At 39.2% G+C, this 19,086-nt stretch overlaps 1 protein-coding gene across 3 annotated transcripts in view; it reads right to left on the bottom strand.

Moving 5' to 3' along the window:
- Positions 1-243: 243 nt before the first annotated feature.
- The window catches only part of LOC104314000 (uncharacterized), a 45,387-nt gene continuing 26,544 nt past the window's right edge, over positions 244-19,086 (bottom strand). For 2 of the 3 annotated variants that reach the window (XM_069804796.1, XM_069804779.1), the window contains 8 exons: positions 15,312-15,402; positions 14,668-14,754; positions 12,424-12,576; positions 10,689-10,818; positions 10,527-10,559; positions 8,660-8,763; positions 7,158-7,241; positions 244-3,562 (listed from right to left, as the gene is read on the bottom strand). In XM_069804796.1, the coding sequence (XP_069660897.1) occupies positions 3,458-3,562; positions 7,158-7,241; positions 8,660-8,763; positions 10,527-10,559; positions 10,689-10,818; positions 12,424-12,576; positions 14,668-14,754; positions 15,312-15,402 (787 nt within the window). In that variant the 3' untranslated portion in view covers positions 244-3,457. The remainder of the gene's footprint in view (positions 3,563-7,157; positions 7,242-8,659; positions 8,764-10,526; positions 10,560-10,688; positions 10,819-12,423; positions 12,577-14,667; positions 14,755-15,311; positions 15,403-19,086) is intronic. The other variant, XM_069804786.1, reaches the window with a different exon arrangement.

Below are 19,086 nucleotides of genomic sequence, written 5' to 3'. Positions count from 1 at the left end.
ACCCGACGCTTTGACTTTTATGACTACAGGTTTGCAGGATAAAACTGTCAGCTGCTAAGGAAAGATTCCAAGGACATTATCCACATGGAAACTTAGAGCTTGTCTATATAATTCCAAATAAATGTTGAGGCATAGCAACTATTATTCTTTATACCATTAAAATTTAGTAATACAGTTGACTCTAAGAGACTTGAAAAAACCCAGTCTTATGCAAAATAACACTTGGGAAGAAAGAATGAGGTAGGGAACAAAGTCTATTTATTTATTTTTACATATAAATCAGGAGGTCACTGAAACTCACAAGCACTGAAGAAATAGCCTGCTTGAGAAAATTGAAACATGTCACCTCGGTAAACTCTGACTCCATAGGAAAGCTTCATGCTCTCTGAAGGGGCTCGAACCTTCATTTGGACATTAATTTTTTAAATTAATGCTCCAGGATATTCACACAAAGACACAGATATCGACTACTGTGTAGAATATATTTTTAATTGGAAGAGGCCATGCCAGCTGAGCTATAAAACAAGTACAAGCTGTTAGATATAACAATAGAGAAAAAAGACTAGGAGAAAAAAGTGAGTCATGAAAAAAAAGGGAAAAAATCTATTTAGTTAAAAGAGACTTCCCAGGACTCCTAAGCTAAGGTAATGGTAGAAAAACATGAAACTTATCATGACCATCACGAATGCTGTTCAGGGATGCAGGGATCTTGATACCATGGAAATGGCGCTTGTATTCAGGATTATCTTACATGATTCACATATAAATGAAGATGGTTCAGATTTTGGAGCAGTAACAACACACATCAAAATCTGCAAGTGTTGTTTATGATGCACATACATGCACTGTATAGGGCATTGTGGTATAGAGATGCAAGAAATTAAAAAGGATTTTAATTTTCCTCTTTCCATCAGAAATGAGTGGTGTAAGCTGTAGCTCCTGGTTCATAGATAGATGCCACTGACTTCAGGGTCAACCAGATGTCACTGCTCTGATGCTGACTTGAGGCAAATACAGCCAATATGTTTTCTGTAAAATTAAATGCCTTTATTTGCTTCTGTAAAATAAGTATCAGGGGTACTACTTTTGCTATTTGTTTTCTATTTTATTCCTTTTGCCTCTGAGAAACATGACTGCATGTTCTAACTGGAAGCACAGTCCTGACAAGACTGTTGAGAAGCCAAAATGATGCACTTTGTTAGTGCAGACATGCAAGAGCTTACAGATGGCAGCGACGCTGGCGGTACAAACCTGAGGGGACCCACTGGGTACTTTGCTGCTGCTGCAATGCAGAGCTCTAGTTCAGGCATCCTCTACCTCATGCGAGACAGTTTCTATATATGATAGGTAGGTGCCTGGAACAGGATATTAAGCGTACTAAATACATAGTTTGTGAGGCTCTTCCTCAAAGATCTTTCTAGGCATCCTCTAAGAGGAGGGGTGGATTTAAGGCAGAGAAGTTAAGCAGTGAGGCCCATTGGCATTCACGGCTGGTGCCAGGTTTGCTTCTCACAAAGCTGGAAGAGCAGTTGTTTCTTTGCTCATCGGTGCACTTGCTTAACACCTGATGCCTCCTATTGAAGGCGTTTCCTTGGAGTTATCGCTCACTGGTCAGGAATGAGATGCTGCTCAGCACACCTTTGGGCCAGAGCATTCCTTTAAGAGGAGGATTATAAGGATTTGAATCCTTCAGGAAAGGATCCCACTTCCTTGGGGACTCCTCAAAATAGAGGTGGGAACTACCATTTTAAAAGAGCACTTATGATCCCTGCTTACTTCTTTGAAACAGAAGTTGTGTGCACCTGCCCTGGGGACCAGATTCGGCTTCCAAACAGGAGCAGCCGTAGAGGGCAAGGGTTCAGGTGCATCCCCTTCCCTCAGCAGATTTGGCAAGGTTGATGTGAAATGAAGCACTTGCCTTTGGCGATGGGTGCATTAGCTGCAGGAACGCTTTTCTGCCTTTTCACATAGGGGTGTGCTGCCAGTCATTGCACATCAGAAGCTGTAAGCTCCCAGGAACTGCAGCCTGCGATGCCCTTTAAAGTATTGAGGCCAAGACAAGAAAAAAATCTTGGGCTTCTTTTGTCTCCCCTTTCCAGACAGTGTCCAAGTGTCTCTGTATTCCTAGTGATTGTCCTTTACTGTCTGACATGACCAGCACTAAAAGTCTACATATTGCAGCACCTAGCTGGTGGGTGCCCAGGCTCTTTACTGGACCTTTCTCTAAATACCTACATGTTCAGCAGTGGTCGCATCTAGAACAGCAAATGAAACGCTGGATATAGAGAAATTTTATATACCAGCTGAGAGAAGGTCGTGATAATGTAATTTTTTGATGTAAGTGCATCTAAGCCTTTCAGAGGGGTTAGCCTTAACTCCTTTTAGCACTGAAGTCAGGGAGAGTGTTCAGCATTGCTATCAAAGCCCAAACACTGTGAGACCTGGGCAGTCAGACCTAAAGTAAGTCAGGTAATAAATACACTTTTCCTCAAACAACACTGTTTGCAAAACTCATAGAGAAAATGCCAAATTTTATCAATGACCTTTTAGAACTATTTTCTGCTTTCAATGTTAAACACATCCATTTTGCCTTTGCATTTATAGGCCCCCTTTTCTTCTCGTATATTTGAGCTCCAGATAATTATTCTAATTAAAAATATGTAAAAGCCAACAAATGCAACAGAAGTATTTTCTCTTTTGAAAACGATGGAAAATTACCTCCAGTATCCATTACTTAGATGCCTCATGACACATTTTTATTTTGCTTCTCCGATATTTTTCTCTTCCTGCCAACACAAATCTCACATATTGATTGACTTCTATTTTACCTGAATACATGACATTAGCCATAAAAAGCACTATTTTATTCTAGTACTCTGGGGGAGGAAAAAAAAAAACAACAATCACCCAACCAGACACTTTCTCCATTGCATACTAAGGCTGCAACGCTTTAATAGCAGAAGGACAAACAAGAATTTTTGCTAAATAGTCTCCTCTGTGGGTAACAGCGCCACATTTCATTATAAATCTTGTAAAGTATTATTTAGAAAAGTACAGCAAAAATAATTAAAAATTAGATCACCATACAGGAACTTATTCATTGAAAGTAATAGTTAAAACTCAGTCAGAAGGCTGGGTATCAAAGGAAAAGATTAAAAAGAGAAATTATAAAGTGTCAAAAAAGTGTCTCCTAAATACACAGGCATCTCAAGGTACAAAAGCACGTACATCAGAAAAAATGAGGGAGAGACTTGTAGGTGATCTGTCATCCTACAGGTCAAATACCACTTACAAATCACACATTATAAGTTGAACCTCTCTCAAAATCAAGTCTGCTCTACAGACTATATACTGTCTACGTGCTACTTACTAGTAGAGAAACTTTCAAACCAATTAACTTCAACATTGTTTCCTGGACTTCTCCTTCCCTCACCTCTTTATACGATTTGTGTTGTCCTTATGGCATGACTTCAGCACAGGCCTTCCTAAACTCACTAATGAATGAAGATATCCACCCAAATAGTTCCTGAGAGTCTAGGTCTTGCGGCTCCCCAAATTTCACCTGTAAATTTGAAAGAGAAGAATATTTAACATTAGTATATCCAAGTAATCTAAACCATGTCCAGGATCTTAAAGAAATTAAAAGAGCAAGAGAAAAGTTAAACATCTTCATTATTAATAATGAAGAAGAACAACAACAAGAACAAGAAAAAGAAGAAGAAAACAGAGCTGGTTAAAATCTCCAGCAAGCTGAGATCCAAATCATCCCAAGTAAAAGTGGCCCCAGGAGTTGTCATCGAATTACTTCAGTAACCTGGCTTTCTGTATAACCCAGTCTCTCTGGCTGGACTATAGATCTCCAGCTGAAGAAATCGTGACGCTTCCTGGCTCTGCAGTTTGTTAGATGAACCCATTCATAAAAGAAAATGCATAAATTAGGGATATGGTTTATATTCTATGGTGGGCATGGTAGCAGCATGTTCAAGCCAAAAAGTTTCCCTTTCCTGTCATTTTGCTTTGCAAACAAAGATAATCATAAGGAAGCAGACATTTGGGGGAGAAAAACTAATTTATCAAAGAGCCACCTTTCCCTGTTCTCTTATTTCCTTCACCTGAAAAAGGTGAACAGATGGAATGTTTTTGAAAAAGATGTGAACAATATTGGCATTGTGTCTGCTCTGCTATAAAACAAAAGGTGAAAGGCAGTCATACTACAAAGTTCAGTACTAGGAGAGCAGTTCCTGCATTAACTAAACACTTCCACATACGTTCTCCAGTTCTAGGATAGGAAAGGATTTTTCATATTAAATCTGTTACTAAGCTTTAATTCAAGAGGTTTGTCATCATTTTCAAAGATTCCCTCTTAATGGGATCAATGAGTTAAAGAACATAACTCTGCCTGCAATGGCTTTCTAATTGAGCAGAACTAATCTAGAGAAAGTGCTCCAAAGGCTTCATCAAAAAGTTTTAAAAGGCATCTTGTGTTGCTGCAAGTTCTTATCTTGGCTGTAATTGAGAGCTACTCTGTAATTGGGGGATACGGCTCTCCCCAGGCTGAACAGCAATAAAGTTGTATTTCAGTAGTTCAGATTGCGACTGAAATGCACAGAAAGGTTTGGATAGGTATCTGTCATTATCTAAACGCGTTCACCTGCACATCATCTAACGTTCCTAGGAGCAAACCCTCTGCCTGGAAATCAGAAACACAGTAAAAGAAACCACTCACATATAATCCAGTCACAAAAACTTTAACATTAACCAGTGACACCTGATTAATAGTTTTGCCTGTTGTGTTCCTAATTGCACCTCCTGGGTGCTCCGAGCCCTTGATCTTTGGCACGGCTCGCCACTCACCCATGGTGTACCATCAGTTAAACAGTAATGAGAGAGGTATTTCCTGGAGCTAATGACCATCTGTGAGAAGTTGATAGCCCACAGCTATACCACAGGCAGTTATCCCCAATTTATTGTTCATTCCATAGAAGTGTCACATGCCAAGGTCATTATTGATTTTATAAGCAGAATATAAAATCATAAAGGTAGGCCTGTGGATTTTTGCTTTATGTGCAACATGATTTCCATGGCTACCTACAACACATTTCCAGATCAGATATTCCCCCTGGTAAGCTAGACTATTCCTTTCTAGTGCTGTTGAGATGATAGCCTGGTCTTTGATCACCCATCCTATTTTATATTTGCTTTACATTTTTGCTGCTTTATAAATATGCAAAAAAGATCTGTCTAGCAATAACATTATTCAAAAGAAAAAAAATCCATTCTAAGGGAGAGAAATATATCAAATGCCTAACTTTAGAGAATAACGGGGAAGGGAGGGCAAAAAACAGCTGGGTTAAAACTTGAGGAAACTTCCAGCTACATGGAAAATGAAATCCTCTTCAGATGCAAATAAGAGTCTCAGATGAGAGTTTCCAATACAAGAAAGGAAAGCGAAGAGCCTCACACATGCATCTGTAGCGCAGCATCACACATGTAATGCCTCCTGGCTGAACGTACGCAGCTGGAGAGAAAGAATGTCTGTGCAGAAGGAGTGTGACAGAGCGTGCACGTGCAGGAGGGCACGTTCAGCCCTCACCGGGCATGGCACAGCTCTGCAGGCAGGACCAGCCGCACAACGCTAACTCCTTCTGAAGATGGCTTTTAGGTAAAATGGGTCAGATTCTTCCATACCCCATGCAAGAAGTGTCCCCCCAAAGGTTTTACAGCACAAATCTCCCCACTTTTAAATTTGGTGAATACTCTTCAGCCATTTCCACTCATGTAACTCAAGTGTTAATTCTCTCATTTACGCTATTTTTTCCATGTTTTTTTCTTCTTGCTTTATCCCAGTCCTTCAACCCTTTTTGAAGGCTTGGGACGGAGTTCTTCATCTACATACAAATTTGGCTTGCCTCCCTGTTTGTGGAAGGCTGCAAGAGACACAAAGAAACCCTTGCACATTGTTACAATACTACTTTTAGTAAAACATAACTAATTAAATGTCCTTGCTCAAACAGCTCGCTAATCTTCGAAGTCTGTTCAGATGGGCCCCCAAAGGTCTTCCTGGCTGTATCTTCTGTGTAACATTTGCCTATCATAATCCCTCCCTCTCATTAAAAAAACAAACAAACAAACAAACAAACAAAAACCAAAAAACCCACAACCACCCGCAAAACCACCACCACCACTTAAAGCCATGTCCTAATCCCATGACCAGGAAGTTATTCCAGTTTCAGAGACTAGTACTGCATTTCAGCAACTCTGTCCCTTTCCTTAAAACATCCTAGTGTGACTATTCTGCCAGGGAATACCATTACCATAGCAGAGACCTCCTGAATTCCTAACACACTCCAAGAATATTGTACTAAATGAGGAATCTACATGCTATTTTGTTAAAAATTGCAGCGTGGAGCTTTTACCATTCCTTCTGGTGTGACCCTCTGACCCAAAAAAACATTTTCTAGTGTATTGGACCTAGATGGGTTGCTTCTGTTCAGAGGAAAAAAACTATTGAGAAAATTAGGTGCTTCTCCAGTGCAAGTGTGGGTGAATATAATAGGAACAAACAAGAACAGACAGTTTCTATATCAGAAATCTTCTGCCTGTGGAGCTTCCTTTCTGCTCTGCTCATTTTTAGATCTGTGCTACTACTAACATCTCTATCTCAGTCTTCCTCTCACTGGAATAACAGTAGCTAAATCAATGCCCTGAACTATAAGCTTGTCACTAGAAAAAACCCTCAGCTCAAGTAACACAAGATTTGCAGCTGCCTACCAGCCAAAGACACAATTGCTTGTAGGAACCAGAAAACATGCAGTTTTCCGTAACATGTTTTCTGTAACATGTTGAAAACATTCAACAGTTAAACTTATTGAATTTATGAAGTTGCCAAAATCTACTTTTCTTTTTGATATTTGGGCCACAGACACTCTAAAAAGCGAACTGTAAGACTTCAAGAAAAATAAAAGCCAGATTTTCATTCAAAACATTCCACCACTGTTGGATGTGATTTTTTTTTTTTTCAGTTTCTGTGGACAGTATAACTATAAAGCATGTGGAAGTATGGGAACTTCTTGCACTTCCTTCTCATGCCCTCCCCCCCTCCTTTTTTTTTAAAGAAATGTAGATTTATTTTCATTGCATTTTAATATGATAGGTACCAGTATGTTGCTATAAAGCTTCTTCATTTCATCACATCTTTTTGACAGCTGGGATAGATCCCCTTCATATTTCTGAATTAAATCCTGTAATACAATAAAACTTCTTAATTTGGTATAGCAGCATAATATTAAAGCAGGAATTAAACAGCAGTGAAAACAAGATAATTCAAGTCAAAATTTTCATGTCACAAAAATTTCACATTTCAAAAAAGATAAGCATACATCAAGCTCACACATTTCCTTGCAAATATTAAGACATCAAAGACAAAAAAAAAGAAACATCAATGTTAGAGAATTTTTTACTGTATCATCCAATGACACTACCTAAATTTATTAAAATTGGCAGAACTAGATAAGCATCATAAGGTCCTAATTTCCACTCACATTTGACGTATACTAGCCTTTTTGCATGTGAAGCAAACACCCCCAGTTGCTAGTTCTTAAGGAGGCAGAAACAGAGCCTCAGAAACTTAACTTTCGAAATCAAATTTCTTAACCATGGTTCTTTTGACGTATGCATTGAGCAGATGCCAACACCACCCAGTGAAGCACAGCACAAAGATACCCACGACAGCAGAGATGAACACGTCCACACCACAGAGTGGGGAATGCCTTCGCTGGAAGTAGTCCTGTTCGCAACTAGCGCAACAGTGCTCTTGAGAGTTCGTTAACTTCTCTGTACGTGAGCTAATAAGTGCTGTGTTTGGCTCTGCTGACTCCTGGCCAGACCTGGGCTCCCTACAGACCACTTGGACGCCTCTCTGTTGGGTCCCCCAACCCAGCTTGTTCTGCCACTAGCATGGGCAGAATCATCTTAGGTCAACCTATACTTACAATTTAGGCATGCCCTCGGATGATGTTTCTTGGACGGTCTCTTTTCCCAAGTAATAAGCGATAGCACAAGAGGAAATGGCCTCCAGTTGCACCAGCGGAAGTTTAGATTGGATATTAGGAAAAAATTCTTCACTGAAAGGATTATCAGGCATTAGAAGGGGCTGCCCAGGGAAGTGGTTGAGTCACCATCCCTGGAGGTATTTAAAAGACACGTAGACGTGGCACTTAGGGACGTGGTTTAGTGGTGGATTTGGCAGTGTTAGGTTTATGGTTAGACTCGATGATATTAAAGGTCTTTTCCAACCTAAACGATTCTGTGATTCTCTAGGCTATTTTCCCTTCTGTCTGAGGGCAGAGGAAATTAATACAAATTCATATAAGCTCTAAAATTGCTATTATTCCGAAGTGTTTATTGTGGGCAGCCACGGGGCTGACCTGTTCCTCATCCACTCCAGCCCATTTGCCTGTGAAGCAAAAGCAGGAGATGCAGAAACTCTGAAAAGCATTTCTCATTCTGCAGCTTGTAGTATGAGACACTATCAGAGGGGAATAAAAGGCCACTTTCCCTTAAATGCTCCTGACTCCCTTCTCAGGGCAGGTGTCAGCACAAACGAAGCAGATTACTCATCCTTTACCTCCAGCCCACAATAAGGTTGTGGTAAAGTTACCTTTAGTTCTTTGCAGAACTGTGACTCCTGGGGTGTTGCCTTGATTGTCTTGGGTTTAATAAGCCGCCTGCACTGAATAACGTTTTCCAATTCTTTTTTTAAAACTAAAAAAAGAGAAAGAAAATGAGAAATTTTACTAGCATGCAGTTGCGTCCAAAGGACCGCAAATGTCTAATTTAGGACACATGGAAAATTTAGGAGAATATGGGTCTATAATACATTCATCTAGGAACATTAACTTTCTGTTTTGAAATAGAAATCCTGAAAGAGGCATGGGTCTTATGGAAAAAAATATTATGTGATCATATCACAGCAACTGCAGAATAAATGAAGAGGTCGATAGTATGGTTATGCAGCAGCCGTAAATCTGACCTTTTCTAGCTTTGAGCATTGGGATTAGCAATGAAAATAACATTCTTCAAACCTACATTTTTGTGTAGAAAGTTCAGGGTTCCTTTAAAGATGAAAGAACAAAAATTCTACTCTATGTAACAGTAAGACATCTTGTCAGTTGACACTAAGCACTACATCATACTGCTACCATGGGAGCTCTCACGGTGTGAAACGTGGGGAAAAGAGGATACAGGCTTGGCTCCAAGAGCTTGGTCCTGAACTGACCCAGGCTGCAGTCTAGTATCTTCCTCCCCCTGTGCTCATGCAATACTTGCACCAGATGAGCCCCAGGATGTGCCTCGAACTATGTGGTGAGAAAGGCTGCTTCAGTGGCATTTGGTCCATTTCTTTTCCTCTCTGCACTGGTGAATGGGACTCAGCAGATAAGAGCCTATGCTGGGCCCATCAGGAATCCATAGAGGGAAGAGGCCAGTCAATCTCCTCCAGTTCCCATGATTCACCTCCTTTGACAGCTCCCAACAGTTTCTGGTACCATGTCCGTTGTACCACTTTACCCATGACTTTCCAAAACTGTCTTTAAAATATTTAGTGATTTTGTACCAACATTGTCCCCAAAGGAACACAAGTGACTGAAGGGAAATAGTGTTATTTTTACTTACTTATGTCTCCTAAAAAGTTGATTGGAATTTCTTGGAACAGAATAAAAACACACTTTAGTAGCCTCAAGCTATGTGCCTGTCTGACTCCCAAAGCCCAGCAGAATAGGCGCAAGGGTTTTTCAAACTGAAAGCTGAGAGCGACTATCATTCAGGTATGTTATCAAAGGCTGAACAAGGATATATTGGTCTGTAGTTACAGTCAACAACCATGCCACATTTTCAAAATATAGATTTTTATAAACTTTCAACATAATACAAGTCTTTTTCATCCACTCATACACCTTCTCTAACAAACAACTCTCAAAGGGCTCAATCTGAAATCCATTGAATTCACCGGTCACCTTATGGTACTGTTCAGTGGTAAATTGTAAATGTCTCCCAAAATCTATCTTGCATTCGAACAACCTTATTCTGTTCCCTCCTGTTGACTTCACTAGTGTTGGACTCCCTTCTAGAGAAGACACCAGTTCAGTTCAAAGAAGTTCTTGAACTTCAGGACTGAACCGTAGGAAGTTTTCTCCTGCTGCCTTGCCTGCTCCCAGAGACTCTGTTACAGCGGTAACTTTGACAGAGCACTTGTATCACTTAGCATTTGTAGTTTATGATAAACTCTATCTACCATGGGCAGTATATTTTTTATATTTCTAAGCCACCTGGACATACTTTAATATTTCTTTTTTTTACATTCTTCACAGTAACTTGGCAGGTTAAGTATCACCATGGCAACGCTTTACCTTAATGTTTTGAACCTTTACCTCTCTTTATAAACTAGAGAAGTGCAATGAAAACCTGTTCCAGATGACTGCACAATGTATGAAAATCATTCTCTGAATTTAGAAACCACATTTACATACCATCAACTTCAGCACTGAGGCCCTTCATGGAAGCTGGAAAGGAAGAGAGAGGGGAAAAACATGCTAATAAGTATCATTCATATTGTGAGGACGGGAGTTTCCACAGAAGTTGAAGGACTTCATTTTTTATTTGTTGATTTTTTTTCCCCTCCCTCCTCTTACCATCAGGAACAGCTTCAAATTCTGTCAACTCCTGAGAAAATTTGGCCAGATCAGGCTCATGTAAGAAGATCTGTTCCACAAGGGCATGAAGCAAGGTGAATGTCCTCTCTTTACCCCGCAACAGAGGTAACTGCAAATAGAATAGAGCAATAATTGACAGACTGAGCTATTATACTTAAAAAAAAAAGAAAAAAAAAGAAAAAAAAAGGAACAGCAGGGATGTTGATAGCTTCCAGGTAAATTTGACAAGAATAGAAAACACAATGAAATTAAACTTCTCCTTTTCAATCTGCCATTTCACAGACATTCTTGATTAAGATCAGCTTCACACTTTCATATCCGTTGACCTTCCTTGTTCTTTTGTGTCTCCTTATTCACATGGGTCTCTTTCAACTTAAGCTATCCTAATTGATTGCAACTGATTTTGGACCTCCAAACACAGCCATTATTCCTTTCCACTTAAAAGCAGCGTGCTGTGTTCATGAAGACAGCAAAGTTCCTTAATTGAATCTGGGAAGATGCTCTGTGGCAGAAAATAATTTTGTAGGCATTTTTCATTATGATAGATGTGGTATTATAGCCATTACATATTAAAAAAAAAAAAAAAAAAGAATGCAAGTTGCATCTCAGAATTGTCACTAGAGTTATAAATCACTCACTCATATATTAAAGTCTCCAGATGGGAAAGATACCTTACAAAAACAAAATAAAAATCCGTCTCTCTTCTATTTACAGATCAGGCATAATCTTACAATGGTGTTAAAGGTACAAGGCAACTTAGGAAATTCGTATCTCTCTCCTACTTTTTAGGATAAAAATATGATGCTCTGTCACTATTGGGTGGAGGAGGGGAAAAAAACCCGGTGCTCAGGAGCAACATTTTCTGATGGAAAATTCTGATGAAGAGGGGAAAGCAGTTTCCTTAAAACCAATGGAAAACCCAGCCTAATGTCATGCAAGTGGTAGGTCAGTGAAGAGACAATTAGAGAACTAAGAGGTAGATGATGCTTCTTGTAGAGCAGATCTCTGCCAGGAAACAGTAAAGATCACAGCTGCCACTTTTGTCCCCTATTCAATCATCCAGTGGAGAAGGGGGAAGGGGGGGGTAAAACCATTGCAGTTAAATTTCGGTCCTTTTCAATTTATTAATTCATTTATATTCTACTTTTGAATGTTTACCTTAAAATGACATTGTACCACTTAAAAGACCTTTGCATTGCAGTAAAATGAAGCACTAAGAAATTACTCCAGTGTCATAAAAGTGCAGCTACCACGGAAGAAATGCTGTAGTTACAGCCTCTGGCCACAGTGAAATGAAGAGGTCCATACAACAGTGGTCTGCACAAAACTGCAAAATACAATTTGTCTAAACTTGCATCTAACCAGGGACCTGCAGCTCAGATGCCTCTTCTAGCCAGGGGATCTTAACATCAGGGCAGTCAGCATTTTGATGTTCTACCTCATTAGAAACACAGTGTGTTCAACACCACAATGCCCCCATCTAGCCAGTGCTGCTGTCTGAAATGGGGAAATGCATCTTGTTATAACACACATTAAAGAACACATTGTTAAACAGGATTTTGTTTCTAGTGTAACCAAGAGCAGATGTTAAAATGTTAGCTACTCATTAAAAATGATTGCCTTTCCCCACATTCAGGGCAAAACTGAGTTAATATTAATGGCTAACATACCTTATAATATGATGATTTTAATGGCAAGAAGAACATTTACTCACTTTGGTCAAAGACGACAATCGAAATCCTTTAGCCTTCTCTTTTCCAGCGTTTTCATTTAAATGGTTCCCAATGGCTAAAATGTACTCCAAGACAGCGACAAATTTCTGGCTGGATTGCAGCTGCTTACTCGCTTGGATTTTCTGGTTTATTAGCTGAAACACACAAATCTTCCTTCAGTTCAAATTGAAAATGTGAGTAAATCAATGGCGCCTATATCTTCCAAAAGCCTCATTGTCCCCACCTGAAGCAAGCCACACTTTAGCTGAGGGATACCTTCCTATTCAACTTCCCTGGGGGAACAGGCCAGAGTTTTTCAGGAAGGACCAGTTAAAAGTCTCCCACCAAGACAAAGCTAGCATTGGCACAGTTACCCTGTCCCCAGTGGAGGTCACATCCTTTCTGGCTGCCAAACTGGCCCTGCCAAAACAACTTCAACCTCATCTCTTAAAAATGCTTCTGGAGAAAAAGTATTTTGCTGTTTGAATGCACCAGATTGCACCAAATGTCAGGCATCAGGGGAAGCAGATAGCCTGAAGCGCAGTATAAGGTTCTCCATCCTTCACCTCCCTCCCTTCTGTTTATACCAGCTGAAGACTCTTATCTTATCAAAATTCTTAGCACAGTTTCCCCACAAGGAAGAAGAATAATTTCCTGTAATCAAACTCAGTATCAATTTCTGTTTTCCCGGGAAGCCACCTCCCTTCTAGGGCTATAGATACAAGAGGTGGTTTTATTTTAAATTAGGAAATATATATTTTTTTAGCACCACACCTCTCTTCATCAGTCACCAACACACAAATTTAAAAACAGAGAAAGGATGAAACACACAGGAGAGCTGAAAGCCATTGTTAAAACATTTATAGCACACCACAGGGCCAGAGGGTGCTGAAAGCCAATATTAAGATTGTTCCATAGAATTTTAGGTGTATAATCTATGGTTTACAAACGTGTTAGCGTACATAAGAAAGAAAATACTTGGACAACTAATCAGCTCCTCAATGAACATTAAATATCCTTCAAAGCTAACAGTATATATAATAGCTTCCAAATATTCAAATATTTGGTTTCAGTGGAGGACAGCAAAGGTGAAACATTGTACCAGGCAGGGTCAGAAATCTCTGCATCTCCCCAGTGTGTTCCATCTGTTCCTCTTCTGAGTTTCGTTCGCTGTTACTATGGTTTTAATCACAGCCAAAGGATAACAACTCAGACTTGCAGAACTTTCAAATTTTGTTTTCATTCCCATGCATAATGAAAGCAAAACCTTTGAAACTTTTTCATAGAAACAGAATCATGTTGAAATACTTTGTTTTGAATCAAAGCATATACAAACCCTGGCAGGTAAGGCAGCAGTTTGGAACAGGAAGATGCAACATTTCAATTCAGTGCTATAATACTTAGGGTGAAGAGCTTCCTTCAGTCTTCTGAAAATAGTACATGTTTATGAGATGCTGGTCAAATAAACTTGCTCTAAGTATCTATGACTTTAGATCGATTCTTTCAGCTTGTGGGGCAAGAACCTCCCCACAAAAGGAATTGGATTTTAATGGTGAAATTTGCTTCTGTCTTATCACTGGCCAAAGAAGAAAGTTTAACAATGCCAAATAAAAATTTGAAAATCCTTTCCTGTTCTTTTCTTCCTCCTTTGTGGATGTCTATTCCACTGCCAGGCCCATTAGCAACTGCTTCATGAACCTTAGTGGGATAAGGATGATATTAATGATATTAAATGTACATACAGGTATATACATGCATATCATAGCCCTCATTTTTCTCTTTTTTTTTTTTTTTTTACTGTGTTTTGTTTTGAACCAGTACTGTGGAATACTTGGATTAACAAAACATTCCAAGTGCATTCCAAGTGCACCAGCTGATAGTGCCACTGTATTTCAAATTTAGCCTGTCTCTAATAGTTTCACATCATTTACAATTCCTTGGCTATCAATGTCATGACCCATAGAGATTTTTTTAAATTTTCCTAACCTTTTTGCTTGTTACTTTTGAACAGTGCCATGAAATGTTTCTTTATACACTAGGCTGCCTGGATTATTACACTATGAATTGCTCACATTATGGACTGTGAGATATTTTGCTATAGGGGAAAAAAAAAAAAAAAGGAAAATAAACAGAACAAAACCTCCATAACTACAGCACTTTGAAATGCATTGAGGTCACTTGGCCCTCTACTATCTAACTGGTAGATTTTGACTGCAAATGCACTACAAAGGAGTCATGTTACTTACAGGCTCCAAATCTCTCATGCTCACAGGGAGCTCACGTATGGTAAGCAGGAGGTCCAGCCTCTGGCCTAGGTGGGGGATTTTACACATCTGCATAGAATTGAACAGAATAGGAATCAAACCCCATGCACATATATCTTTCATAATTTATTGAGTAATTCAGCTGCATGACAGTTTTCCTAATTTCTGTGCTCATTTATTAATTTTATTCTAGGCCTTAAGTCTGTAGATATACTATGGCAAATAGAAAAATCACATACCTGAACATGCGTCATTTGCATATGCAAATTCAAGAAAACACTATGCTAGTAGGACCACACACTATTAAAATCAGTGACATTCATTTCTTGTGAACGAGCATAGTTAAATGCATATAATTTTAGGCTTAAAGATTGTGGAAATCTAACTCAGAATAAATCAGCTCCTACTTTGGAGGAAGGGGAGGCTGTGTGACATGGAGAAGCAAAGGGATCCATATGGTTCTCTTCAAAATATCTACCTGTCTCAACTCTTTATCAGATAAATTGTCTTACACTGATCCTGGCTGAGATTGTAATATAAGTTTCAAACAACAGCTTCTTGTAGTGGTTTTATCTAGAAGCGAGTGTGGTAGAAATAGCATATGGTGTCTTTTAATACCTTCTTACCTCTAACATAAATTGATCAACCACATGCAGGTCTGAAGGAGACCCCTTGAATGACTGGTACCTTTCTGCATCTTTTGGTGTTGGCATGTATCTGCAAAACAGCAAATGAAAATTAGATGTCCTTTTTCCTCTTCATTCTATATTGTTGTAACATAAAACAATCCCTCCATTGCATGCATCAGAATTTCTTACTGTTTAGTGTGGTTTCTGTAAACCACATATTTACTCTTTAACAACTGGAACTTTATAGACATTCGAGGCAACTACACGATGGAAGGCAAAAATGATCTGCAGATACATTGGATGAACATTCCAAAAGCACCTAGAAACAATATACACTTTTTGAGCAGTTATGGCCATGCTGGCTCAGCTTGTCTCCAGCAATATCTTCTTCAAAAAATGAGCACAAAAGCAGAGCAGATTCATGCTATGGTGTGATTAACCTGTGGGCCCTATGGTCTGACTGACTCCTACCTCTAAAGCTTTTTTAATTGCTGATGAAACAGAAGTGGGCAATGGTGTTTCTGTCTCTCTAAGCACTGCATCACATGCAAGATCCATTTCTCATTTTTGTTTGGATAGCACATAACACAGACCTGCAACTTTTATCCTTCTGCGTAAGGCAACAGAATGTTCTCCCACAGTACTCCAGAGCTGCAGATTTTTAGAAAACTGACATCTTTAAACATGCCTCCACTTGGAAAAATAAACTCACACCACCACAGTTCCCCTCCTTTGGAGATCTTCCTGCCTGTCTGACTGATACACTATGGGAATTCGTAGCATATCTTAAAGAAGAAAAATGAAATCGATGTTATAGCTAACATATGAGAAGGAGTGTTAAGAATCTTAAATAAGTATTCAGGTCTACTATCTTCTCTTCTTTCTTTGCAAACAACCTACTAAATTTGTAGCAAGTATGATTAAACATTCATGGGGATAAATATAAGTTTTCATTAAAAGTAAGGAAATTTATTCAAAGACGGAAAAAATAAAGCAAAGATTTTACCACGTTAAATAGAGGACATACAATAAGATTTTTTTTTACTGTTGTCAATAATTTAATATGACACTTCAATTGAATAATTGCCGTGTTTTGAATTATTTAATCTATATTAAAGGAGATTACAAAATATTCCATTCATCACACTTCATCATCAAGAAAAAAATGAATTCTCATCTAAAAATAACAGTTATCTTGGCAAATGAAAGCTTTTTTATTTATCATTAAAAATAGTTTAACTTTTTAAGCAAATTCAAAGAACATTTTTGTTAAAGCTGACAGCAAATATCTTCATTTAATCAGAAGTCTGATATTCCATGTATTATATATATATATGAAATGAAACTAACAGATTATCTAGAAGGTTTAACACTTAAAGCACTAAACAATGGAAGCCATGGAAAAGGAAGCACAAGAATATGTGAATGCATTCCATAAATATCTTTTTATGTGAATGCAACTCTAAAGGATTTTGTGCAATGAAAATTCTCACACTGTTATGAAACATTAAGTTTATAGAGACAAAGAGTGCTTCGCTATTGATTTTAAGATGTCAGGATATAGAATCATTCAGAGAACTATGGAAAGGTTTCCGTATCAAAATAAGCCCTGAAGTTTCTAACAACATTCCACCACCTCCACTAACCTTCACTGGATACATGAGCAGAACATTTTACTCACTGGTCACCATCTTGAAAATGTAGCCTTGGTTTTGGCTTTAAATATTTTTCATTTTACAGTAGTAGAATTTAGACCTCCTGCTCAAGCTTAGACAATATGACAGGTATAATTTGCACAGAGATTAGTTTTCCAGTCCCTGACTATCCTGTTTAAACTCCTGTCATAACCACAGGTTCTCAATTAACTGGAGGCCACAGCTTTCAACGGTAAAATTTTCCACCACAGCACCTAAATCAAGTGAAAGGTCTTCAAAAGTGCTAAGTGTCCTGCTACTTGTATCATGCCAACTCCACTACAGTCCATTGTACAAGAGAAACTTCTGAGTGCCAATGTTTCAATATAAGCGTCTGCCCCTTCAATGAGGTGTGTGAATGGGAGCTGTAAAACACTGAACTGCCTTGGAAATCCAACCCTCAATTCTGCAAAGCATCTCATCTATTTCAGTAACATTTTTAAAATTGTTGGGGTGGGAAAAATAAGCTTCCTTTTACTACAAGATTTGTACATGCATTCCTAGATTTTGGCAATAAATAAAAATCCAAGGAACAGAATCCTTGATCCTATATAGCACATAGCAATGCAGCATCCAATCTCTCTTACACATTCCATTACTAGAAAAATTTCCTCAGCATTACTGCTATCAAAGGAAGACTCTGAAATCTTCAAGGAAAAAAATAAAACCTTTCAAGCTTCATTGCCATCATTATTATTACTATTATTGTCTGATGGCAAAGAGCCCAGATGCTATAAATCAGTGATCTCAGTGATGTTACACTAATTTCAACAGCATGGGGATCCTGGACTGAGTCTGCTGTGCTGTATTAGAGCTTGAACAACAGAGCGTGTTCAGTGTTTTCCTTCAAACAGAGATGTGAGCAAAGGCTGCCTTCGTAAATGGGGATGGCCAGACCCCAAGCATTCTGCTGTGCTGCAGGACTGGAGACATTTCCTCACTTCTGCCAGCTCCAACCATTAGTTTCCCCAGAGACGGCCACGTGTGTAGCTGGAGAGTACTCTCAATGTCCAAGATATTTCACTGCAACTATCTCCTGACCAATTCCACCACTGCAATTAGAAACTGCAGTACTGTAGTAAGATCTTTCTTTTTTGAATGAAGCCTTTAAGGTCAGCTTTTGAAAGGCAACGGAGCTCCATTACCTTCACCAGCTCATAAGCTGCTGTGCACCAGTGTGGGGTATAACTGGTAAAGCACTGGGGCAGCATAGACACTTCCTCGAGAACACTGGTACATTTAGTCCAGCTCTGGAGTCCTCAGCATGGGAAAGACACGGACCTGTTGCAGTGGGTCCAGAGGAGGGCTGCAAAAATGATCAGAGGGCTGGAGCACCTCTCCTATGAGGAAAGGCTGAGAGAGTTGGGGTTGTTCAGCCTGGAGAAGAGAAGGCTCCAGGGAGACCTTCTAGCAGCCTTCCAGTGCCTAAAGGAGGCTTATAAGATGGGGACACGCTTTTTAGTAGGGCACGTTGCGATAGGACAAGGGGTAGTGGTTTTAAATTAAAAGAGGGTAGATTCAGGCTAGATCTAAGGAAGAAATTTTTTATGATGAGGGTGGTGACACAGTGGTACAGGTTTCCCAGAGAGGTGGTAGATGCCCCATCCCTGGAAACACTCAGGGTCAGGTTGGACGGGGCTCTGAGCAACCTGATCTAGTGGAAGATGTCCCTGCACATTGCAGGGGGTTGGAACTAGAGGACCTTTGGAGGTCCCTTCCAACCCAAACCATTCTATGATTCTACAACTCTAAAACATTTAAATATTCAGTCTCTTCTCCATATCCCTTCGTACCTCAGGCAAGCTTTGTACAAGCAATCTCACATAATGACAACAATTCCATACGTTACCTGTCTGTTCTTCCTGTTCACATCACTTTCTAAGTACAGGCATGATTCTGCAGAATTTAAAATAACTGTTGAGGTACTGATTAGGATCAGGATTTTCAGGCCAGAGTTAAACTCATTCTACAAGAAGTACACACATTGGCAGCAAAATCGATTATTTACTTCCTCACTTCCTTTGCCAGCATCATCTTTTTCCAACCTCACTCTAGCAAAAAACTCAAATGTTTTCTCA

The sequence above is a fragment of the Haliaeetus albicilla genome, chromosome 2 (assembly GCF_947461875.1).
Source record: "Haliaeetus albicilla chromosome 2, bHalAlb1.1, whole genome shotgun sequence".
Taxonomy (NCBI): domain Eukaryota; kingdom Metazoa; phylum Chordata; class Aves; order Accipitriformes; family Accipitridae; genus Haliaeetus; species Haliaeetus albicilla.
Note: the sequence above shows the minus strand (reverse complement) of the source record. Positions and strands in the feature narration are given on the sequence as shown.